Source organism: Passer domesticus, chromosome 1 (assembly GCF_036417665.1).
Source record: "Passer domesticus isolate bPasDom1 chromosome 1, bPasDom1.hap1, whole genome shotgun sequence".
NCBI classification, from domain to species: Eukaryota; Metazoa; Chordata; class Aves; order Passeriformes; family Passeridae; genus Passer; species Passer domesticus.
Window position 1 is genome coordinate 46701636 of NC_087474.1, and position 25827 is coordinate 46727462.

The 25827-nt window shown below is 40.9% G+C and overlaps 1 protein-coding gene across 8 annotated transcripts in view; it reads right to left on the reverse strand.

The window, feature by feature from the left end:
• Window positions 1-25827, reverse strand: part of ELMO1 (engulfment and cell motility 1) — a 300321-nt gene that overhangs the window by 77571 nt on the left and 196923 nt on the right. For 5 of the 8 annotated variants that reach the window (XM_064418260.1, XM_064418282.1, XM_064418276.1 and 2 more), the window contains one exon: window positions 25592-25728. The exons of 1 other annotated variant lie outside the window; for it this stretch is intronic. In XM_064418260.1, the coding sequence (XP_064274330.1) occupies window positions 25592-25728 (137 nt within the window). Of the gene's footprint in view, window positions 1-2959; window positions 2977-3099; window positions 3561-25591; window positions 25729-25827 lie in introns of those variants that run through there. 2 more of the 8 variants (XM_064418298.1, XM_064418312.1) reach the window with 2 other exon arrangements.

Genomic DNA, 25827 nt, shown 5'->3' on the forward strand with positions numbered 1-25827 from the left:
CCAGGTCATTTTACAACTGAAGGAGGGTTAAGATCTAGGGAAATAATGAAATATTCAAATTTAATATCTCTCGACATATACAAAGCTTAGATCAGAATTTCTGCTCTATGCTTCCAGTATAGACTGACATATGGGTATAAGGCTCTACAAGCAGATAAAAGATAACCCATTAAGCTTAAAGCCCATAGAAACAAAACAAAACCTCTGGAATGCCTATTCCATTTCAGTTTTCAATTTACCATCATTGAGGCAAATAGAAAGAAAAAAAATAACCTGCTCCCTTTCTGAAAATCTCACTCTTCCAAGAAAAATATAAGCATAAGACTGAAGATCAGATCAATGCCTGGTGGCATCTCGTGTAAGTCAATGGAGCTATGCCAATTTGGTCTGGCACCAAGCATTTTAGAAGACATATGAGCCCATCAAACCAAGTGTTTTCCAATGCAACCAATTAAAGCTACCCAAGATAGCATTTTTTTTCAGCTTCTGCATCCTCCCAACTGCTGCCAGCATGCCACAGCTCTCACTGAAGCCTACTCACTCCTCTGTTGCTGGAACTCTTATAGCCTGGGAATCTGAAATGCCTCTCCCACATAGATCATCCCCAAGCACTAACAACGAGCAACAGTTCTCTGCACCATCAGGTCAAAAATCTAATGCAAGCATGGCTTTGACTGCAACACGGGTTTTTCCACCTCAGGCACCACTGGGGATTGAAGCCCTCAGACAGACTGATCCAGTGCTTAGCAGTTATAGGTTGTCTCTCTCCCTCCCTCCCTCCACAGCCCCCTCCTTTTATCTGCTAATGCACAGGGATAGACAAGCAAAAAAAAAATCCCTTCAAACAAGGTTATGGGAGAGAGAGGAGCTCCATCACAATACAGTGTTTGCCTAACACTGGTGACTAAACTTGAGAGGTTTTTGTTGTTTGAACTATGTCCCTGGAGTGCTAACAAGAATAAAAATATCATCTTAAGAGTTGCAGTCACCTTAAAAGACAATGTTCTTCTATGCTTTCACATCAGCAATCATAAAATAAAGCAGAAGGCAGTAGGTATGGAATTAAAAACCCTCAAAGGTGCACTTAAGCTTCATTTTGATGCAACCCAAAGGTGTTAAAAATGACCAGCCTGGAGCCAGGACCAACCCACGCCTAGGCGTGCAAAGGTCCAAGCTTTCTTACAGATTTTTATGGAATATCTTAGCCTAGATCAAAGCATCCACCTTCAGGATGGGGAGTGGGCACATCTCTGCCTAGACTGCCGTACGCAATGGGATTTTCAGCTACACCAGTGCTAAGTAAATACAAATGAATGATACAAGACCCTGGGGAAGGTAACATAGCAGCAAAATACCTTCCTCATTGAAAAAAAAAAAATAAATCATTCTTGGCACTTTCATCAGTGCTGAACAAAAACAGGTATCGCAATAAGACCTAACAGTTATCTCTTTTTTGCATTAGAAAAATGCATATTTTTTTTTCTAAGCCCAGTGCCATAGAATGCCTGGGGCCATCATTTCAGTAAAAGGTGACCCAAACACCCCTGGGAAACACAGGGAAGAGTGACTTATATCTGTGTCTTCAGAAAAAGCAATAAGTCAAGCTTAATAAGGGGTCCCTCCTGCATTTGTTATACATCAGGTTAAACACTCAAAACCACACAGAGGAGTAGTATTACGCACACCAATAGACACTCTCCCAGTATTGATGAACTGAATTCTATGTTCTGTATTTTTTTTTAATTTGTATTGATCCATCAGTTCTTCAAAACACTGACATTTTTTTTTTTTTTAAATCAACTCCGAGGCAATGCTGATTCCTTTAACTGGAGGGATAAGCTCCATGTACACACCTTCCTGCCACAACTTGCAAGGCAAAAGCAAAGCTGACCAGTTAAACCAAATCTGAAGAAATTTACACTCTCAGCCTGAGATTCCCAGGCAGCAATGTGACTTCTCAGCAGTTCCTAATGCTGGGAAATGAAGCTGTATGTTAAGTTCTCAAATGAACATAAGACACCAAAAATGGATCCCAAAAATGCAACCAGCTTCATACGATGTTTGCACCTAGTTTGGTTACTATAAAATACTTGACACACTTGACAAGCTCAGGAACAGGGTGAAAAAACAAAAAGGTTTTTTTTTCTAAATCTTTTTTTTCCGATGTCTGCCATTTCTCCTATGTATTTTTACAAACCAGATAAGATGACTACAGTCTCTGAGAGGGTTAAGCAGAGACAACCATGAGCTCCATGCAGCAAAAGCTCCCTGTCACGATAAAACATGAACAATGCTGAGCCGAATTCATGGCTGGTGTAAGTAACCCCAGAGGGTTGCAGAGGGACAGATTTGCACACACACTTCCCTCCCCTTTCTAAATATACTGTTTCTGCTTTACAGAATCAAAAGCAGAGTCCCAACAGGCAAAGAAATCAACTTCCAACGCATGCCCCACAATGGTGAAAAAGGAAACTCTTCACACTTTTCATGTACTCACAGCTTTCATAAACAAATAGGAAAGCTTTTGAATTAAATGTGGTTTAAAAAGCCTTCGAAGAAGAATAAACCAATTTGAAGAAAAAGAGAAAATGAACAGGAGGGATAGGAAAAGCAATGACTTTTTTGCGCTGAACGCAGTGATGAATGATGAGCAACTCGTGTTTTCTTGGCTCAGGGTCTGAACTGGCATTTGACAAATCACTGTAATAACATACCTGTTATTATTATACTGACACCAGAAATACTGGTGACTTCATGTGGGCACCTCAGACTTTTGTGCCTGCAACATTCTTCTCCAAATGGTTCGCTTTCCTTTTCAAACACAGCGGTGATCTGAAACACCCCGAAGAACACAGCATCCTTCCACAGACCAACCTCAATTAGGCTAAAGAAACCACCCAAGGCAATGCAAACAGCTAACTAGTTTGTCCGATGCCTGAGACCATTGGGAAGAACACACCTCGCAACACGCGATACAAAACCGAGGAATCCTTCGGGCTACCTACAGCTGCTACTAATTTGCTTTTGCCATTCCTCGACACCGCCAATCGCTCCATGCCCGGGCCGAAACAGCAGCATAAAGTACGCGGCTCTACTTACAGAGATCTCGTAGCTCCATCGCTCCCGGTGACAAATTCACCTCCCACACGGCAGCGAGCGGATGACTCAAGGCTGCCCTTCGCGGGCGGCGGGCGCTGCGCGGCGATGCTCTGGGCCATGGGAGAGCCGCTGCCCCGCGGCCGCGCCTCCGCCCGCCGCGCTGCCCGCTCCGCGCCCAGCTCCGCTTATGTGCCGGGCGCCCGGCGGGCTCCCATTGGCACGGGCGGGCGGCGGCAGCCAATGGCAGCCCACTCCCGCGGCAGGGAAACTCCTGCCCGCTTATTTAGCATCTCGGGAGACCGTATTTCCGAGGAAGAGCGCCGCTTCCCTCGCATCCTGCCATCGCACGGCGGGGATGAGCAGAGCAGAGATCCCCGTCTCCGGGGCTCCCCCCGCGCCGCCCGCTCGTCGTGTCTCAGAGCCCGGCGCTCACCCGGAGGAAGCGCTGATGGGGACCCCGGCATCCGCGTCCACCTTGGCGGGGGCCGCGGGGGAGCGCGCCGGAGCTCCACAATTACTCGCTCCATCGCCATGGAAACAGCCTGGATGCAGCGGGCTGGATTTGTGTAGCACATCTGCTGCCAGGCTCATAATCAACTGCAATCTCATCTTTTTTCCCTCTGCTCGCGCTGCTTATTTGATTGTGAGTTTGCTCCCTCTTTTCATACATGCTGGGAAAGTACACGCAGACAGAGCTGTGTACACGTTGCCTTTCTCCCTGTGCAATCACGTCAGGACACACGTATGTATGTGCACACACCCCAGGAGTACTCACTTGTATGCATGCATGCATATGCTAAGGAGGTACTGTGTTCCCAAATCACACAATCATAGACTACTTAAAGACCCATCACCTAATTCCAACCCTCCTACCATGGGCAGGGATAGCTTTTATGAGTGCTGGTTGCTTGAAGTTCCATCCAACCTGGCCTTGAACACTGCCAGCGATGGGGTATCCATCTGTCTGTCTGTCCCAGTGCCTAATTACCTTCACAGTAAAGAATTTCTTCCAAATATCTAATCTAAACGAATGCTCTTTCACTTTAAGGACATTATGCCTTGTCCTGTCACCCCATGCCCTTGTAAAAAGTCCCTCTCCAACTAAGGAAAGTGCTCTAAGGTCTCCCTGGAGCCATCCCTTCTCCTGGCTGAACAACCACAACTCTCTCAAGCCTGTTTTCATAGGAGAGGTGCTCCAGCCTCCTGATAATCTTCCCTCTTTTGGGCTTGCTCCAACAAATAGTACACCTGAGTCACATTTCATGTTTAAGTAACTTACCAGCAGACAAGAAGACTACTGTCAAAGTACTGGATTTTGCTTTCCAGTTCCATATATTGCATCTCTCCAAAAGAAGGTGAAAATCTGAGACAGCTTTTGAAAACTTCCAAAAATGCATCTGGCACCCACAGACAATGACCTGAATCTTCATGCAACTAACTCTACACTGGGTATTTCCTGTCCTGCTCAGGGCCTGATGAAACACACCACTAAGAAATCTTGATGCCCAAAGGGTTGACAAAAACTCCGTCCTGACCTCTGACAATATAGGGAAGGAGAGATCATTAGAAGAAAGGAGCAACAACAGAGAGAAAGAAAAGACTCCTAAGCCACCAATGCAGTAAGCAAAGGAACAGTTTGGCAGTTAGAGGAATTTTCTGGCTGCTCCTCAGACTTTCTCTGGGACAACTGAAAAAAAAAAATTCATCCTTTTCATGTTTCTGTTACTGAAACTGCAAAATTAGGAGAAAGATCAAGTTCATGCAGTTATATTAAAAAGATAGCTTCAGACAAACCATGAGACACTGACATACTATTATTATGGTGTTAAGAAAGAATTTTAGATGAAAAAAATGAGGATACATTCCTTTTTCAGGAACCCTGATCTGCATTTGTTTGACCAAAAGAAGATTAAAAAAATTAAAGCCCTTCTTAAAAACACTCAGTATTTCTATATTGCACTAATAATATTGCACTAATAATATTCCACTCCATTTCCAATGGTAAATAGAGGTAGATTCATCTCGGTGTACAATAAATGCCACTCTCTGTTAAGTGTCTTATACCTGAGTCTAATCCAGAGTTCAGGAAGGTCTTCCAAATCTCAAGAACAAGGCCATAAAAGAAAGCTACTCCAGAGATTTGGCTTTTCAGGGCATCTGTGACTCAATAAGAGTTCTTGTCATAGAAATGAGCTCCTGAGAGAACTGTGTTTGTAATGGCCAAGGATGCCATAAGGGTTCTCTTCTGGCAATGCTGTCCTTCCAGCTTTTCATTTGCCTTTGGAGCAGCACCATCACCATAAGGATTACCCTGAGCTTGCCAGCTTTTGCGGTCATTCTTTCAGTTCTGAGATATTAAACTGTGGAAAGATATTCAGTGTGCATTTTAAGGGAATGAAGGCTAATTAAAAAGCCTAGATTTGCTGACAGAACTTGCTGTGGAAAAAAGCAGTCTGTCCCATTCCATCCCTCTCCCACCCAAATCACACATGGGAGAGGGTGGTCTGGGAGTGTGGAGCATGCTCTGTCATTTGTCTGTGAAGGGTGAAACACTTCAGCAGTTTCAAGGTTATTTTTGCTAGCTGTTATTGTCATGTCATGGACTGGAAGCATTGTCAATATGTAGAGCTTAAAATAGCTATGGAAACCAACAAGTTTAAATTCTACTGGACAACAAAAACCAAATAGCACATTCCTAGAAGGTCTCTGCAATTAATATTTCTTAAGCCAATATTAAATTGAAGAGGTTCCTAATGAAATAAATTGTTCCTTCCTGTTATGTGATACAGAGTTCAAAACTCTTCAATAGGCTGTCCTGTGTTAAACAAAGCCCCACTGCAGTCAAAAATAATGATTAGCAGTGCAACTTTGATATATCTGGAGAAATTTTCCCCTGGCCCAGTTTCCAAAACTCCCATCTGCATTTCACAAGCTGACAGGAAAAAGACTGTGTCCCAGATTAGGGCAACCAGTCAAGAACTCAGAAGACCAATTTTTAAAGTCTTTTCTTTCATAGGAAAGGAGCAGAAGTGTCCAGAGATCCAGAGATCTCTACTTCTGATGACAGCAAGCCACTAGATTTAAGGTTATGAAATCTCACCTTTGTCTCTTTATTTTCTTAGCAATCTCCCCTGCAAATTGCATTTCTTTTCCTCACAAGGTTGTGTTGTGAGAATAAACACACTAAGAATTTCATTGCAATCTAAAGCGGGACAGGACACAGATATCTAAGAAAGCTTTTAAGGGAGATCAGAAATCAAGGCTAGAAAAATCCAGGCATTTCAAAGCAGCATAATAAATAAGATTTGTGATAAAATCTTCTAAGATAGCACGATAAAATGATGCTGTTCAACTAAAAGGATAAAAGATTTCCAGGAAGGCTTCACACCAAAGCTGCTACTTGTCAATCCGACAGCAGCTCCTGCCAGTATTCTGTCATGGGCTAAGACCTGTTTGTGTGTGGGAGCTGAGGAACAATCAGTGATGATATAATGCTTACTCATCCTTCTAGATCGTGGGTTTTTCTTTTTTTAGCCTAGATACCTAAAGGGGAAGACGGCTAACCAGCTAAGAGTCCCCCAGTCACAGACTTGATGGTTGGCTTCCAGTGACTCCTCTTCCAGTGCCATAAATTACCTGTTAATTCTGAGTAAACTGTCAAGCCCTTTCAAAAGTCCATTTGTAGAAGCAGCTGATTTGCACCAGGAACAGCCAGTTCTATTGATATATTCCAGGAAGACCTACCCATTTCCCTTTCACATCTGTATTCTTGAAGCATCAATTAGGACCTATCTGTAGATAATACAAACACATATTTCAGAGACTTCCGAGGTCATATTTCACATTTAGTTTTGTATTTCCCAAATCTTAGCATCAGAAAACCTCATAACTCTTTTATCAGGTGGCCCCTACACTTCATTGCAAATAAACAGCTTTGAGGGTTTGGTTTGGTTTTTTTTTCCCTACTACTATTGCATCACAAAGAAGTTTCTGCATAGTAACATATAAACACAAATTAAAATGAAAATGCTGGGCCAGAGCATAAAGAGACATCTATCTTGTCTGCCATTTAAGACAGCTTGACTACAAACCACAAAGCTTATCTGACTAGGAACACATAAGTGATATATAAGCTGCTGAAAACAGTCAGTAACACAGCTTTGCAAATCAGATTAGACATGACCTTCAGAGGTGATCTGCCACCATAGCACCCAGAAGGTCTTTATGAATTACAGAACCACAGAACCTTTCATTCTGCAAAGCATTTCCACCATCCAAGCACCAATGAGTGTGTTCGGTGTTCACTACCTTCCCCTGTGCTTTGACCACAGGGAGCACCCAAGTCTCCTCCTGCACCACCATGTAAGTTGCCCACATTCTGAGGATGCATTCACATGTTAAAAGACTTCAAGGTACAAAGATGTGCATTAAATAAAATCTCCACTTGTCTTATACAAATGAAATCAGAGTTTTATAGAATTTCATACAACAGTCCTGGACATACACAGCAGTAGTCTGGATGATGACTGTCTAGGGGTGTTGAATTTGCAATTCTTCTTTATCTTCCCTGACAACTGAAGCTCTTCAGCTAAGCCAAAGACAGCCTACAAACAATCCTGAAATTGGCTACAGGAACTGACATGAATATTTCTCAGTTTTCCTATTGCTAAATGATTACATGTAGTTTGAGTAGTGAGACTTCCTAGTCTAGACAACATGACTGTAGGCTCCATTTGCACCTCTAATGTTAACACCAAGAAGATCTGAAATACCTTGTCTCTTTGATACAGATCCAAAATATCCACATCTTAGAAAAACAAAACCCAAAGAACCAACTACACAAAAAGAAGAGAAGCACCACAACTGCATATAAGAAACCTAGTCTGAAAAAGGAAGAAAAGAGAAACTGGGTTGCTTAGAGGAAGACTATTCTGTCACAGTGAACAAATTCAGAGTTGCATAGTTTTTGATACATGCACAAAGAAAAAAAAAAAGAAAATTATTTCTAACCTTGACAGTGGGTGCAGCAGACAAACAACCTCAAGTGATGTTTAGGTTTGGCGGCAGTGTCGTATACAATCATAGTTTGTCTTTGGATAGCTATCATATTAAAAAAGCCCTTAAAATACACAAGCCCCCGCAGCTGTCTGCAACCTTTAAGTCTTGCCATTTCAAACACACATTGCAGTCATATAGCATGAGAGGGCACTGAAGAATTTCAAATCAATTATAATAAATCCAGACAGTAGACAGCAGAAGGTTTCACAGTACACATCATCGGCTTCAGGATTCGTCACATAGCACTCTTAAATACAAAACTGCAAGAGGCTCAAAAATCACCTTGTGAGTCTTAAAATTTTCAGTATATTCAGACCATATGAGCACTATCTGCCAAATCTATCACATATTCTTCATCCACTGTTGGGGTTAGGATTTTTCCTGCTCCCTCTTTTGCCCACACTTTTCAAATACATATCAAAATTTTGTATCAAAATCCTTGAGAACATACCAAGAGCATTTTCAGTCATGTCATTATAATCTCAGTTCTCTCATTCAATCATTTTGTCTGGAGTACACATGGCCAGGACAGAACATTTTCACATCATTGCAGCCTTTTACCTTCCATCTTTAGCTACTTCTCCAGCTCATGCTTTGCACAGACTGCCAAACAAGCAACAGCAGCCAGGTTTATCTTCAATCCAAACAGCCTAAGACTCCCATTTAATGCTTGCTTCTCCGTAGGATGGGCACCATGGAATGTACATCATTCTAACACTGTTGAAACAAATTATGCCCCTTAGGTGCTCGGTCTTGCCTCTATTACATGCATGCATCCTCCCCCTCCATCTTATTCATTAGTGCACCGTGCTTTTCTTCTTGTGGAAGACAGTACTTAAATCTCTACTTGATCATATGAAATGGCAACAGAATGACTAGCTTTTCTGATTTTAACAAAACCAAAGTGCAATAGGATGGACAAAATAAAGGAAAAAGTCATCTGTCTCAGTTATCTGAACTCAGTCTGACTCTGTCATGGCTCACTGTTTAAACAATGATGCATGAGTATTTTAATATGTTAATTACATAAATAGGTACTTAGGAACTACTTAAACAGAAGATTATTTACCCCATTGACTACAGAAACCCATGTGTCAGCACATCTGCTGCACAGGAAGATTAAATCTGTTCACACAAAGCTCATGCTCTCCCTTGCTAATGGAGAAGAGATTAGTAGTGTGAGACCTGAAGCAGGAGCTTTGGGTTTTATCCAACAGACCCTTAAGACCATCACACTGGATGATGCTAGCAAACATCTCTGGATTTCTAAAATCCCAGTATTTACCTGTCTAAGCATTATGGAAAAAGAAATGGGATTTTTATTGAAAAGAGTTTTCTATGTGTGTGTTTTAATTTTAAAAGCTTCTGCTGTATGTTATTTAAGAGTAACAATCAGACACCCAGGAGCTTTAAGAGGGAACTGTATTGCTGTGATTGTACACCTTTTAAGGCCAGACTGACAATGCTAGTTGATGATGTTTAGAAAGAGTACACTGAAAACAACTCAATTACAGAGTTATCTTTGCCTTGGTTCACCTTCCCAGCTGCTGCTGAAGGACCTTCAGACTATTATTTTAATAGCTATTGATGACGGTCAATCTATGTTTTTCACATCCCCTTAGCACTGCTTTTGCACTCCAGGCTTGCATGGAAGGCTAAGTGTCAGAAGGCTCTGGTGGTGCAGAAAGGGATAGCCAAGACTACAGCTAATGAGAAGAACAGAAAGCATGAGTCCAGTTTCCAGGTCCAGCAAGTACACAAAAAAATTTTCCTGAGAAGAACGTATTCTGTCTGCTTCCACCCCATGCAGGAATTGAAGTCAAATGAATGCTCACATAAGCTGAATGAACAGTATGGGCTGTTTACCATGGAGCTATTGCAAGCGTGCACTTAGCTTCAGCTAGAAAGGGCAATGTCCTCCATCCACACCCTCATAAGGTAATTCAGAGCACACAAAATGAGCTACTGATGCTTCTATTCTGTCAGCCTCTGGCAGCAGGCATCTGTTCCTGAGGATTTCAATGTCTCCCTGAACTGGGCTTTGGAAACATCCCCTTCTCAGAGACACTAACAGCCACTTTTTCAATCTCTGTACATGGAAATGTGCAGCCAAATATACATACCCCAAACACGTGTCGCATGCACAACAGAAGCGTGCCCACACACGCCCATTCACAGCCAAATGTAGTATAAATAACATTGCTATATAAATAGCCTTGCTTAAATGAAGTCTCCTGCTTAAATAAAGCCAGCATAAATACTCTTTCTTTATGCTGCCTGTTTCATCTCATGTTTAAGTCTGGAAAGTGGCAACTCTGTTGGAATGACCGGAGAAACTCCACTCAAAGTCAAGAGATAAAAAGGACAGGTGAGCTCAGCATTGTGATATCACTGGTGAAGATTTTGTGAAAAGAATAAAAGGCAGGCAACTTCCTTATTTGTGTGTCTCTGATGTCAAGATAGATAAATATTAGTAAGACAGGCAATAAGGTATTGCGAACAATCAGAGGAGATCCTCAAGCACTGAAGCAGCAGCCCCCACAAAATTAAAGTTATAAAAATTAACCTTTCATTCTCTGTTTAAAAAAAGTGAGGAAAAAAATTAAAAAAAGAATATAAGAAAAGGAAAAGTAACTTTTCCCTTTTTCTCAGCATCTTTAGAAGGACACCAGATGACTGTCCATACTCCTCACTATACTCATGTCTGTATTCATCAATATGGTTTTATGGACATTTTCTGTCTTATCCTTTTCAAAACATTTCAAGAAGCTGTTAAGACTGCTTTCTCTGAAGATGGGTAGGAAGGACCGGCTGTCAGAAAGGACTCTCTGAACCTCCCTGCAGCAACCCCGCTTCACATTCAGCCCACACACCAGGCCCAGCCCTATCAGCATTCTGGCTCACTTTTTCAGGGCTGTTGCATCTGCTCAGAACTTCCTTCCCGCTAATGAGCCTCTCTCTAGTTGATCTTCAGAGTACATATTTCTTCAGGCTCGATCATCCACGAGCTAAAGATGCTGTCAATACTGCCGCACGGCAATTGCCATTGCAGAGACAAGTCCCGCCTTGTACTGTCTTTGCTGAACCCTCTGCTCTTTGCACATGGTAGGTGGAATGATTACTTCATCTTCCAAGTGAAGAGACAAATTTATAAAGGTCAGGAAATGCAGGGGCAGTTGCAACAGTGGATACAAAATCCAAGTTTTCTTCACTCTTCATTACCCAGCCTCTGAAACACAAATATATCTACAGTGCTAAGCCAGTAGTAATTCTACCTGTTACATTACTGCTTTGTTCAGGATTGGACCATTTTCATTCCATTAATGCTTTCCTTTAAAAACATTTCAGAATTGATTTAAAAAAAACCAAAAAACAAAAATAGATGTTTAAAAATATTTCAGTCTTCCTTAATCATGTAGGGATATATTTTCAAAGCTGTATGCCAGGAGTATTCCACGTGACTCCCATTCATGTTAAAATTAGAGTCACCAGAATAAATCCCATATGCTGCTTTGAGAAGGTACTGCAATGTGTCCAAGGAAAATTTTTGCAGCTTAATGTTGCTTGTACAATTTTTTGCCTTTCTTCTTTTGATTTATAAATAAATTTATAAATTTTTAACTTTTTTTTTTTTTCAAATAACACTGTACTATCTGGAAAAACAGAGAGAAGGGATTTGCTGGTTTTCTTGGTTTCTCTGCAGCCATTTTATTTTGAAATTATCAGTTTAATCAGAATAGCTTTGCTTTGTAGGATGCAAAGCTTTTGGAAGCTTTTTTATAACTCTTTTTTTAATACTGTCACTGTGGACAGCCTTCTACCCGAGCCACAGCCTGCAGTGAGGTCTGGCTGCCTTCCACACCTGAGCTGTTGTCCTTTCAAGTGGTGCTCAACACTTCTGTGTTAGCCAGAAACTAATTTTCACATCTGGACAGCAGGGACCTTTTTTCCAGAAAGGCCAAGGCATAATCTCTCCTTGGCAATAAGAGCACTGCTGCTTTGTGCTGGAGCCAGGCACCAGGAACATACAGGTTTCTATATTCAAGGTCCTGTCTTATTTTCTGCCCAATACAGAGCATCTCTAACACCTGTGGCAGCCACAGAAGCCCACCCCCCACAAAGCCAGCTGCAGTGCTGTGGGCACAGTGTGCCCTGGTTTGCCTTGGCAAACATTGCCAACTCTGTGCTCACGTATGCACTTACTGGTAAATAATGGTGGATTATTTAATTTGTCATTTTAATGCATTCTTTCGGGTCATTTCAAGAGAGAGGGAAAAAATATTTCTGAGAGCCCTGGTTGTCTCATAATTGCTCTCAAATTTTTACTGCTTCTAACTGTGCATGAGAGATTGTGCACAAAAAGACAGTGTGAATGCCATCTCTTCAGTTTATCCTCATCCTTCTTGTTACTGTCTCAAATTGCTAAACATTTTCATTTCAGCCATTGACACCAAAGGTGCAGCAAACACTGCATCTAACCACTTAATTACTTTAACCTTTAAAGGATGTAAACAAAGGGTAAATATTTTGCTTTAATGTGGAAGATCCTTCCACCACAGAGGGGAAAAAAAACCCCTCTCCTTGCTAACAGAATTGTGTACCATATGAGAAAAGAAATCAAGATATAGTTGTCCTGTCATCAAAGCACTGACAAGTGAGGAGTGGGCTAAGTTCCCATCTCTACCACTAACTTTTCAGGTGACATGCAGGAAGATATCATTTATACATCCTTGTTATCCTAATAAAAATGACTTATCACCTTTCTGCTCTCCTTTTTCACCCTTTGTATATTCTGTCAATTTAAATGGTGTTCTCCTTTTGGTCATAAACCTGTGTTTAAAAGAAATACCTGAAACTTCCTGGGATGGTGATATGACAGTTTGCACCTGAAGCTAGAACCTATAAGCAATGGAGCTTTAGCAAAAGCAAGGTTTTGGTAAAAGAGAAGCACTTATAAAAAAAACCCAAAACCTCAACAGCCAGCCACACACAGCAAGAATCCTCAAAACCAATCCACTAGTAGGCAAACATGGCTCTACACACATTGCCTGTTTTAAGTATTAGGGTTCAAATGGGCTAACAAGTTTCTGTGGTGAGAGAAATTACCATGTCAGCTATGCTCTCATATAGCCAGTGGTAAACATTTAGTAAAACATACTTTTGTAAATGTTGGCAAGAAAATTTTGAAGAAATGCTTTCAACATCACATTTCTGAAGGGGCTTGAATGCCCCTGAGTAGTAACAACTCACCCGTCAGAGCTAAGACAAGTTAAAACTGCTTTAAATGGATCACTGCAGTAAATGGGGAAAGCCTGACTTCTTAAAGGGGCCACAGAATCCATCACAATTACCTTCTACGCTTTATTTAACATTAGGAAAAATTTATGAGCTTGGCTGATGCTCCATCTGAATTTGTTTCAATGATGATTAATGAGATTACCACTTTTTCCTATTTGGATAAGATATCCTCTTGCATGAGAAAGTAGTTTTAACCATAAAACTACAAAATAATTCAGGTTGCTAGACAGTTCTAAGCATTGAGTTCTGCAGACACAGCAAAGCTAATTTCATAATTAGGTGAGGTTCCTCAGGGCAATTCTGGGCAAGTTTTGTTTTTCTCCAGTGATAAAGATTTTATAACCCCTCTCTGTAACTGGTTCAAGAGCTGCACCAGTACCAGCAGTCAGGAGTATTTTATTGTTACATCCCAACAGTTTTCTTCATTGCAACTTCTCTTTGTTCTCTGCATACTTCTGAGGAGGGTGTGCATCTTCTCCTCATCCCTCTTGTTATAAAAATGGCAGAAGGTACAACCGGATCCATCCTGAATCTAGCCTTTTCCAGAATGAACATATCTTGTTCCTTCACATTCCCTTTGAACACCACATGCTCCATCCTCCTTAATCATTTTAGTAGCCTTTTGCTGGACTAGCTCTATTTCATCAGTTTCTCCCCATTTCTAGGGCACAAAACTGGACACAGTCTTCCAGTTGCTGCCTCATAAAGGCCAAGCTGGGGGAAATAATCCCTTCCTCTGCCATGCTGGCTGTGCTTTAGCTAATGCAACCCAGCGTGCAGTTAGTCCACACCACACAAGGGTGCACTGGTGACTTGTGGTACTCATCAGCCCAGAGACCATCCTACAAGCAAGGACCTACAATAACATTTGTAAAACATGAAATTGCCCTTTCTGGGTCCTCAAATTGCTTTGCCAGTCACCCATCCTCAGCTTTTAGTATCAAAGGAAATATCCGCAGAAATTAATATCAAAACCCTGATCATCATAAAAATCAATGCAAGATACCAAAGTGTTACTCTAGTACTAAAAGCAAGAAGCGTAGAGAAGGAAATGAGAATCATCAAACTCTTTCAAATTATAATAACTAAAGCAAATTGAGCAGCTATGAAACATCCTGTTCTCTGGAGCTTAAAAGCATCAAGGCAATAAAACACTCTTAACCCATGCAAAGGTAAATAAGTTTTATGGAGATATTTTCTTTCTTTTCTCCTGAAGTAGAACCACGAGTTTAAAGATTTTTCCTGGTACTTTAAAGATTTTACACAGCAAAGGGCCATTCAGGCTGTGTATTTAACTGAATCCATTTTCAAGCTGCACACATAAAATATCTTTTACATGAAGTCCATCTCCCAGATTGGTGGAGACAGTTCTTTTCTCTAAGTAAATTAAACTTTGAAGTCCACTATGTGCAGAATTAGGCTAGATAAAAGAGTATCTTGTTCTCTGTCATCATTATTAAAAAGTTGTATTTATACCACTGCTTCTGAGGTAAGACTTTTTTGTCTATATAGATCAATTTTTAAGAAGAAGAAACGCATGTGTGTGTGTAATTTTGATTTTACAATTTTAATGGCCTTTAATTAGCCTTCAGCTTTCTACCAGTGCCGAAAATACATAGCTGCCAATAACACCCATCCTGGTTCCAAAAACTAACTTTCAATATTCTATGACCTGAAAGGGTCTTTTCTGATGTATGGCTGCCCAAAATAGTCAGCAGGTGTCCCCAGCTAGAGAGTGAGAAAAGCCATTAACACCCTCCTTAAGGCAGGTGGAAGTACAATTGGAAGGCAAGCCATTGTTCCAAGGAAAGAGGACAGGCAGAAAGAAAGTATGGGGGAACAAATCCTGTTGGAGATTTGAGTACTGAACACGGAGAGAAGCTAAAGGAACAAAGAGAGAAATTCAGTAAGATTGCTACATCCAGTCCTAGCTTTCAAAAAAATCACATAGGCCTTAAAATGAAGAAATACCAGTTATATGACAATCAGATCAAAAAAGAAAATGACTAGGAAGAAAACAGCCCTTTAACAACTTCTAGATCCCCAGGGAAGGTAACAGTCCTTTAACAATTTCCAGAAGCCTAGCTTACATAAAAATGAGGTTTTGGAAGGAATCTCAGAATCTTGACAGCCATGAGATTACATTCTTTAGCTCACATATCTGATTTTACAAAAAAATATGTTTCATTTTTCCACTTGGTGACTTTAGGGATGTTATTTTCACTATGATTGGCTGGTCAATTGCTTCTGAAGAGGCTGACAGTGTAACAATGATATGATGAGATCTGTGGTTTCTTTGGGCTCTTGGTTAAGTACAACAGAAGTTCTAGGCAGCATGTACTAGTTAAGCAAAATGGATAGAACTGCAATTTTAAAGCTCTTACTGCTGAGATTCTGATCAGTCAGTTTCCCTGAGACAGAAAACTGATGCTTGAAATCTGAAGACAAGTCTTCAGAGAAAAAAATTGCCATAGAATTCAAAGCATGCATGAAAGCTGTTTTTCCAGATACCTTCACAGAAGTCTTTTAGAAGCAGACTTGACATTCTTGATGCAAGGATTGGTTCTTGAGCATTTCAGTTTCATGGCCGTGGCACGAATATCTTCAGCTGATATGGCAAGATCTTTAATCATCTACACAAATGTCTTTTTCAAGCAACCTGATATTTGTTCCTTCCCCTATCCCCAATGTTTGGGTTACTATACTGTCACAGTATCAAATCTGTCTCCATTCCTGTGCTCAGCTTTTAAGGTGATATTCCTCAGCTTTCATATGTATTACTGGGGTCCTTGCTTCTCTGTTTACCATGAACAACATATAAAGGTAACTCAAGAAATTGGGATGGAACCTCCAAATAAATTACATTTTAGTCATCAATAAATCCACAAGACTTTTTGCATGCTATTCAAATCCACAGTGAAGAGGGGAATGGGCAAAGAAAAAAGAGCCTTACCACTTTCTGAGGCACACACAACACCCTCCATCCCCCGGGAAGCTATTTAGCTCTCAGTGGAAAAGTGGCAGAAGCCAAGTTCATGTGCCTAAGCTTCACTACCATCCCAAATAATAGCTGCCTCTGCTGTGGTCTCAAGGCCAAATACTCTGTGGGGCAAAACCTAAGGCTGTCTTCAGAAAGTATGTGCTAAACCCCTCACCTCCTCCATTTTCCCTCTCATGTAGTGTCTGGGCACTTGAGGAAGCTCACATGAAGCACACCAAGGCCCAGTTTAACCTGTGACCATCTAATAAATGTAACCTACAGAGAGCCAGCAGAGGCAGGTACCTGTGTTGGCCCAGTGTGCATGGTGTGGATACACATTGAGACAGCTGATGTGGGTGAAGGAGAAGAGAGGAGAGCCCATCTGCACCCACACACCATCCTCTCCTGCCTTCCAGCAGCCCTCCCTCCCATCTGCCTCTATCACAGCCAGCCTTAATTTACACTGGTGCATCATCGGGTAGCAGGATCAGCTTGTCAGCTGCTGGCCAGTTACCTCATGTGCTAAAAATAGAGACAGGCAGCAGCAGCCACTGACTGGCAAACGCCTCTTTAATGGTGACTGACATATTCAATCAAGACAATACCGAGATGTAAGATGCAAACAATGAAGGACATTTGTGTAAGGACAGACGAGACAAAAACAAATAAGCACCCTGGCTTTGCTTACAAGACACATATGAAAAATTTCTGCTGCTCTTTTCAACCACGGTGCTATTTAGATTACAATTACTTAAAGCAAACCAACAATAATACAAGCTTTTCTGCTACTCCAAGAGAGGCTATAAAAATCTCATTGTCAGCTGCATCATTCATCACGATAACCTCATTTCAACTGAAACAAAATATCCGAGACATCACCTCTCCCCCTTCCTTCCCTTTTTTATTTGCCTATAATAAGGTCTATAGTCTGGGGAGCTCTCAGGCTGAATTCCATGCATTGTGATTCACAAAATGAAAATCTGGTATTATATGCCCACTGACATTCACATCAGCAGCAATTCATGCAGCAAAAAGCCATATGCCATGCACCTCTGATTTAACTGTACTACAAAAACACATCCTAGAAAGAATAAATAAAAATACAGAGACAAGAGTGGTTCCTGAGATCTGATTATTATCCACACTTTTAGACAGGAATGACAGGGGCAATATCACAAAATATGTTGTTTTGGTGACAGTTCCAGTTAGGTTATATCATTTCCCTTCACTAACACACTCTACATGCAACTGAGGCATTTTTTTCCAGTGCAAAAGGTTTCTGTGGAGTAGAAAAAGAGCGGTTAGCACAGATAACCTACACCCAGTGTTTCTCCTCTGGTTATCAGGCTTTCCACTCAGTCATCTTTTTGAAGGCTGAGAAAGTTTATTGGTTTGATCAGCACCCACTGAGATGAAAATGAAGAGTGCTTTGAACGTATGAAGTGCCAGCAGCTTTAAAAATTATCATCTCCAGGGTGTTACACAGACCTGTATGTGTTCTACAGTAACACACTGACTTCACTAGAAATCTGGGGGATAAAATCCCCTCTGCCAACAATGGCTAGGTTTTTCACAAATAAGAGATTCCACTGCTGAAACCAATACAGTCTTTCATCACTGGGGAAAGGACAAGACAAGCTGCTGGCCAAGGAATGGATTACACTAAAATACTCTTTTCTTGTTTCAATTAACAGATGTTTTGTTGAGATGTCCTTCCCTTTCCTTTATTTTTGGCTTGAAGAATCCATCTCTTTGTTGGTGCACCCATCTGGCTATATAAATGGACAGAAATCAAGTTTGAAAATGATTTTCCTTTCAAGGTTATGCCCCTCCATGAATCATTGCATATGTGATCACTAGAGAAGGACTGTTCATCTGTAACTAGATATGACCCTAGTACTAAGGACTTCCAAAGCCTTGTGGCAAAGACAAAAAATAGTAAAGACACTGTTTTGAATGAAAAATGTCTTTGAACTAGAAAAATAGTTCATAAGCTACAAAGTGCAGAAAAAGGGCAAGTTAGAATGCTTCATTATGCAGTCTAAATACTTAATTTTCACAAATTAGTTTTTAAAATGTATTTGCATTTTTGACAATGCTAGTTCAGACTGAAATTTTTTCAAAAGGAAGCAATAATCTAGATTTAAAAATGTGATACTGTTGTTCAGTTCTTTTGAGCTTGACAGCCCTGATTTTTTGGGGTATGAATACTTAAATCTGATTTTTACAGACTGATGCCTCAGTAAATGGAAAGATGCCTCTTCAGCATCTTAAACACCCTTTCTCATGTTCTTGCAGCCAGGAGCAGGAGATGAGTGCTATGGGACACATTTGGAGATCTGACAGGTGGAGATAAATGTACAGACATGGAGAAGACTAAACAGAGCCATTCCTAGGTGAGCAGCTGATGAAGGCATACATTTGGAATATCTAGGCCACAAAAAACATAGAGGGAGCACTGACCAAATGCTAGGGTAAGGTCTTAAGCAGGCTCTTCTTCATCATATTCAATTGCTCTGTTTAAAAAAGACCATTCTGAAGGAAGAGGTTATTGATAGAAACGACCTGACAATATTTCTGCACCCAAATTATGCTTTCTAAAAGATTCCTATTATATTTGAAGGGAGTAATTTCGTCAATTAAAAAGTCCCATTTCCTCTGTAATCTATGCAGCAGACTTGCAAAATGTTAATTGCCACAAATTTTTTTTTATAAATTCATGCATTACACAATTAATGGTACAATATATTTATAGCAATTATCTGTTTCCAATAAAAGTTAATAAAGTGCTATTGGCCTCAGGTGTGAAAATATGGGATTTAATTTGTGCTAATCTGCCCCAGCCTGGGGAATACTGAATTCATTCTATGTGAGAATAATTTATTTGCAATATCCCTGAGTGATATAAACAAAGAATTCTCAAGGGAAGGTGCAATAAAGCTAACAGAGAGGTGCAATCATTCCACTAGCCTGGCATTTCCCAACAGTAAAATCCAAACAGAACAGCCTTCCAAAGCTTCTCCCAGAAGAAGTTAAATTCATCTGCTTCAGACCCATAGGAAAACAATAACACTTTGGAGGGCATCTGTGAACAGCTATTTACCATCTCTTTCCTTTCTTCTTCCATTGCATTGAAAGGAGGTGACAAACAGCTTTAAAGACTGACCAAAGGATTTTACTTTCAAGTTTGTCTGAATTACTTTTTCTCTTGTTTGAGGTAATGTTTCTTTCATTTTCTGAAGCTACCATTTGCAACCTTCTCCAAGCCTCCCTGTGCAGCTGGGTGGGGGGCAAGAGAGGCAGAGAGAGAGGAAAGCATCCCTTTGGGGCTGGAGCCGCTACCGCATCTGTGGCAGGGTGATGGAGGGGGCTGGAGCAAGTGGCCAGACATCCTGGTTCTGATTTTAACCCTGCAGCTGCTTCTCTGCCAAGGCACTTCAGCTCTGGGTGCCTTTGCCTCCTTCCTGTACAGCGTGGCTTATCAAGACTCGGCCAAGGCTGCCAAGAGCAGAGAAGTGCAGAATGTTGTTAGTGCCACTAGAGGGGATCACTTGAGCATGCTGGGGACCTGCTGCTCCCACAGGAGTCACGCAAAGCCGTCACTTCCAGGTCAGGCACAAGCTGCCATGGCAAGGACTAGCATTAGGTCAACAAGGTTGCAGCCAGGGGGGCATTTTGGACAGGAGCTATGAAGAGCCTGCTCCTTGAGTCTCCCCAGTCCGCAGTGGACCCAGCAAAGCTGTGACAACTCCTCACAGTGTTGCTCTGACCCTTTCAAAATGACCCCCCAGGCCTTTGCTTCCTCATGGGTAACTCACATTACCTGATGGTCGGTTTGGCCAAGCACATTTTCACACAAACCACCGCTCACACAAGTTTGCTTCTTAAGAGGCTGTCCTTGAACACTTAGTCATATTTTGAACCCAGCCTTCCCCAATTATTCATCCCTACAGCTGCCAAAAACACAACAACACCAGAGAAGCTGAGAAACCTGTGGCATAGCATTTCCAAACCTCTGCCGAGGAAGGAAATGGTATTTTTCATTTTTATGTTACGCCTGGTTACCTTTTCTGTTATCTTGTCAGTGAGCAAGGAAAAATGTTCGCAGAGCCTGAGCATGAGCCATAAACATCTTTTGTGGTTATCAAATGCCTCCGTGTTTGCTTTGCTATTTAATTACAGGACTCACGTAGGGCATTTATTGTTTGCATCTGTTGCTGCTGTGAACAACCTCTACTCTTCTGATCACCACAAAGGCAGTTTGTTACGTGTATGTCTGTCAGTGACATGTTTTATCATCTCTCTGAGCAGACCCCCCTGCTGCAGGGGGATCCAGTGCTGCAGCCTGGTGTGTCCCTGAAATAGCCAGATACCACAAGGGCAGTTCCTCAGCAGGTTGCCACTGTGAAATGGATACTAGCTGAATGCTGAAACCAGATTTTTGAGGTTTCTGAGAAAATTTTTCTTATTACAAACTATTTTCTTCTTCTTCTTCTATATTATTACTACATATTCTTATTACAAAATATGCGTCCACAAAACATTTAAAAGCTCATGTTTTATACTGTGATGATCTCAAACACATGTCCAGAGGGCAAATGAACTAAATCTCTAAGTTACAAGAAAAATGCATTGGCAGCATCATTAGCCAACCATGTCCCACTTTCCTATTCCTCAAACCTATAGTTTTAGTGAATGCAGTGGATTTTGTTTTCAAGCACCTTATATCACAGTATTTGCAAATTTTTTCAGTTTTGGTTTCTCCTATTTAACTTTAGCCATGTTGGAATGATAATCTGCATCTTGTTATGAGTAGTCGTTTTTGGTCATCTAAAACCCAGCAACTACACTAATACTAATAAAAGCAGCCACATTGTGCCCATTCTCTATAATGCAGCTTCAACACCCTGCTAGCTGAGTAAAAAAAAAAATTGTCTTTTTCCTTCCACACTGGAACTGGAAGGAGTTATTTTTACCCTTAATCTGCTTTTTTTTTTAAGATGGTACAACACTAGGTACAGAATTAGCAAATTGCTCATTCTGTTCTGCAGGTTTAATAAGACAAGTTATGGCTGCAATTAAAATAATCCATTTGCTCACCCTTCCTTCTATTAGCATGTGAATTTCAAACCTACAAAAAGCAGATGACTGAAATCTCTAGAAACTAGAGTTAAGAGGATAATCTTGTCCCCTACACAATGTTCTACTTGCTGTCGACTTGTATCCCAAGAAACAATATGTGTACTTTACAAGAAGACCAACTAAAGAGATAGTAATAACAATGTAAATCCACATTAGGGCAATCCAGGTGTATTTGCTAAAGTACATTTAGTGGGGATCAACAAAAAATTTTCCTTTGGGAATATGCTTTCATCCGGCCCCTTGGGAGGAATTTTACTCTTGGGCAGGTACTTTGAATTCTACCTATCATGTTAAAAAGAAACAATAAACCCCAAACCAATTTAAGTACTTCTCAGTCTGTGTGGCAGCAGAGTCTGATTACCCTGAGCAGAGTGTAGGTTGGTCCCTACGAGATGAAAATCTGACTGGTGGGCATCTATTTAAATGGGTAGGCTGCCGATAAAGGTTTCTAGATGCTAGATGTGAGATAACTCAGGCCAGGTTTCTTACAGTCAGCACTGACCCCAAAAATCAATACACAACACTTTCTTCTTCTTTAATAAAACATGTAGAAGTATGTAAAGCTTGGAGACTAGATTATATTTTCAAAGCCATAAGCCACGCTGTCTGCTCACAAATGACTTTGGAGAAACTTGTTAAGTGTCCTTTGATCATCTGTAGGCTCAAATAAAAACAAAAAGGTTTCAAATGGAATTGTTGCCACTTGCATGTCTATCTATACAACTGCATCTTAATTTCTCTAGGAAACTCATAAAACATGAATTATGCATGTCTTAAAATGTTACAAAGGCATAATATAAGCTTAGCTGCCTGTCTGAATTATTCTATTCCAACGTCTACTAGCACACAGAGAGACTGAAAGAAAGGTTTTAGGTCTGACAGTGTCATACTATCACCACAGACATCAAAGGACTTTTTCTCATGCAAGAGTTGGCAAAACGTGTGTCTTTTATTGAATAAGAATTGGGTAAAGCATGAGATCATAAATGTTTTACTAAAATACCATAAAATTCTTCCAACAAGGAGCAAAGTGCTGGTTTAATTATTTTTGAAATTTTAAAAATGAACAAACCTATGTGGAATCTCCACACCATAAACTGAAGAACCACGATGGCATGGTATGCCATTTTGTCATCAAAAGGAAGTCTTAACATGTGGCTTAAAGAGCCCTTGAGAACAGGAACTAAAACCTGAGGAGAAATTCAATCACCTCGCCTCTTTTAGTGCCTGTCATTCCCCAATTCAAAGAGGGGGAAATAATTCTCTGTATGTGCACACAGACCTCCTACAGACCCTCAATATACAAGTTACTGTGATTAATCAAAAGTTTGAAATTAAACTAAAAAGCTCCTTTTCTTCAATTATGATTAAACCTCAAAGCAAGCAGTCTAGATTTTTTAGCAAAATATCCAGGTCTCAAGAGTTACCAGTCAATATACTGAGAGTGTCTACTTTTGTTTTGGAGGTTTTAAGGAAGGAAGGGACTGAGAAAGGAATAAAACAAATGATCCCATCAGGCAGGGGGATAGTAAACCATAACAAATTGGTGTTTTATACAGTACCATGACAATCAAGTTATTGAAGTTGAAAAATAGTAACACAAAGAGAAGACAGAAGATTTTTTTTTTCCACACAAGTAAATGACTACATCTTGTGAGGTCTGGTCTCTTCCCATTCACTTCTGAAAGGACAGGCAGAATTCTCTCCAGGCCCACATGGCCCTTGCCTGCCAAGTTTTTGAAAGTGACTGCACAGAAACTGGTACCTGTAGCACAGAGGGAAGATTCAGACAGACCACTAACATGCTGTGATCACCAAAGCCTCTTGCCAGGAAAGGATGAAAAATGGTGGTGTTTAGTTTGGTAAAGCCATGGACTGCTCTGGCTGCTGTCACCCACCAAGGAGATGGGTAAACATGGGGTACCACCACACAACGTGTCAGCCCCCACAAGCCCTCAAAGTGCTTCACAAGCCCACACAACAACACAGTTTGCTTCACTCACAGATCCCTTCAGATGTTTATCAGCTGAGAATTCACATCACCACCACATGTCATTTGAAGTGGATAAGAGCACAAGAATTTCCTTATGACTCTAAGAAAGGATTTAGATAAGCAAAATATAATTAGAGAAGTGTTAGAAATGAGAGACTCAAGAGCTTAGCATTCCCTCCCCTTTACAGAAACAGTTACAAAATCAAGAATGATTTCTGCAGGCAGACATCCTGGGTTCAGGAGCGTGCAGAACAGTGCCACCACCCAACTCTGGTAGCCCAATGGCAAATGTTTCAGGTTTGGCCCACAAAGCTAAGAATTGCCCATGTCTTCAATGACACGTGCAGTAAGACACAGTGCCAATATTACTGAACCTGACAGAACTGATAGGTGAAGTCATGGGACTATCAGCAACAGAAAACACAAGTAGCAAACCAGTCAGATCAGAGAAAAAACTCCCTGATCTCCTTTGAACCTCCACAACAATGCCTAACACTGCAAAGTAAATTTTTTTGTTTTCCTTTTAGAGTGACCTGGGCTGGTTCCAGAAATGGAACCATTCTTTATCTGAATTCCCTAGGATTGCTAATAATTTTTCAACTCAAGTTGTGGGAAATTATGTAGACAAATTCTTCTTCTACTGAGATAGAAGGCCTGTAAGTAATAGGCAGCTGATAATACACTTATTCAAAACAACCACATACGATGAATTAGTCTTTATAAAGTTGCTTTTTAACCTCCTGATTTTAGCAACTCTATATGGTTCAGTGAATTATCTTGCTATTGCTCCTTCTGTGTTCCTGGATCATTAGGTAGGAGAAGCGTGTCAAAAATTCCATGTGAACAAGGTTCTAGGTCATCTGGCTGTGACAGCTGCATATTGGGCTTTCTCTCTTTAGCCAGGGCTCTGGTACTCCTGCCAACTAACCTGCCTGAAAGAACTCAACAAAGGTTATTCCTCACTGTGACCTGAAAATTCACCTTCACTCTGAAGTAAAAAATGGACATTGGGACCACTTCCATAATAGACAGCTCCAATTAGAAGTCAGGCATGATCATTCCTACTGCCTCTAATATAACATTTTAGTCTGGTGACTCCAGAGCACTTGTAAGGCACATGGTGACAGAGCAGCAGACTCACTTTTGATCCCCAACCAACAGTTCTAAAACAGTATCTCCCACGGAGAGGCTCAAGATCCAGTCAGAGAATCCCAATGAAGATAAGAATGACACCTGGCCATAACAGTATGAGTTCGCAATTCTTAGAAAATGCCAGAGATATTGTTCAAGCTCATGGTAAATTGAGCAAAAAATTGGATGCCTAGGGACCACTAAGACCGACCTGTTCTTTATTGCTTTTCTGAGGGTCAGGAGGTTGGCTGAAGTTTCTTACTGAGGAGTTTTTTGGTTGACTTTTTATTTCACTGCTTTCCAGGGTTATTTTGTTTGTTTGGTTTGGTTTGGGTTTTGTTTGTTTGTGCTTTTTTGGTTTTTCTGGAGTTTTTTTTTGGTTGGTTGGTTGGTTGGATTTTTATTGGGGGGGTTTTGGTTGTTTTTTTGGTTCTTGTTTTTTTGTTTTAGCGGGCTAAACTGCACAGCACTCTGTCATGATTGTGTCCACTCTTGAATATTTTATCACTTTAGTGCTCACACGAAATGAAAGGGATGCACAGAATTATCACTGCAGTACTCTCTCTGCATTATTTACAACCTTGGAGGCTGCAGCATTTCAGCATAATATTGCTAACATAAAAAGGCAGAATTTCGCCTCAAGCCAGGATTTTAGTCTCGTAGTCTGCAGTGCAACATGACTGAAAAAGGTCTATGAACCTCCTTACATCTCCCATCCTCTATCCACCACTTTCTAAATGCTGGCATTCCAATGTGCAAAGCATCCAAAGAGATAAATCTCTAGGCTTTCAGCAGAATGGGAATTAGTAAATCCCTGTGCCTCTAGAGAAAAATATATGGCATTGTTTCACCATTCTGCCCAGTTATTCCCACCCCGCCCTTTTTCTTGCCTTGTTAAAGTCCTCTGAAGTTGCCCTCATTTCCTTCCATGTCTTGTTCAAAAGCTGAATGCAGATACAGAAGAACTCCTCAAACGATCTGTCATGGGTGAAGAACATGGGATGGAAATCGTTGCAGGTCTCACTGGCTAAAAATAGAAAAACAAGGGGGGGTAGAATAAAACACGTACAGGCAGGAGATTCAAAAAATAAATGTAAAATACAATCAGCCATGAAATTTAGAAAGT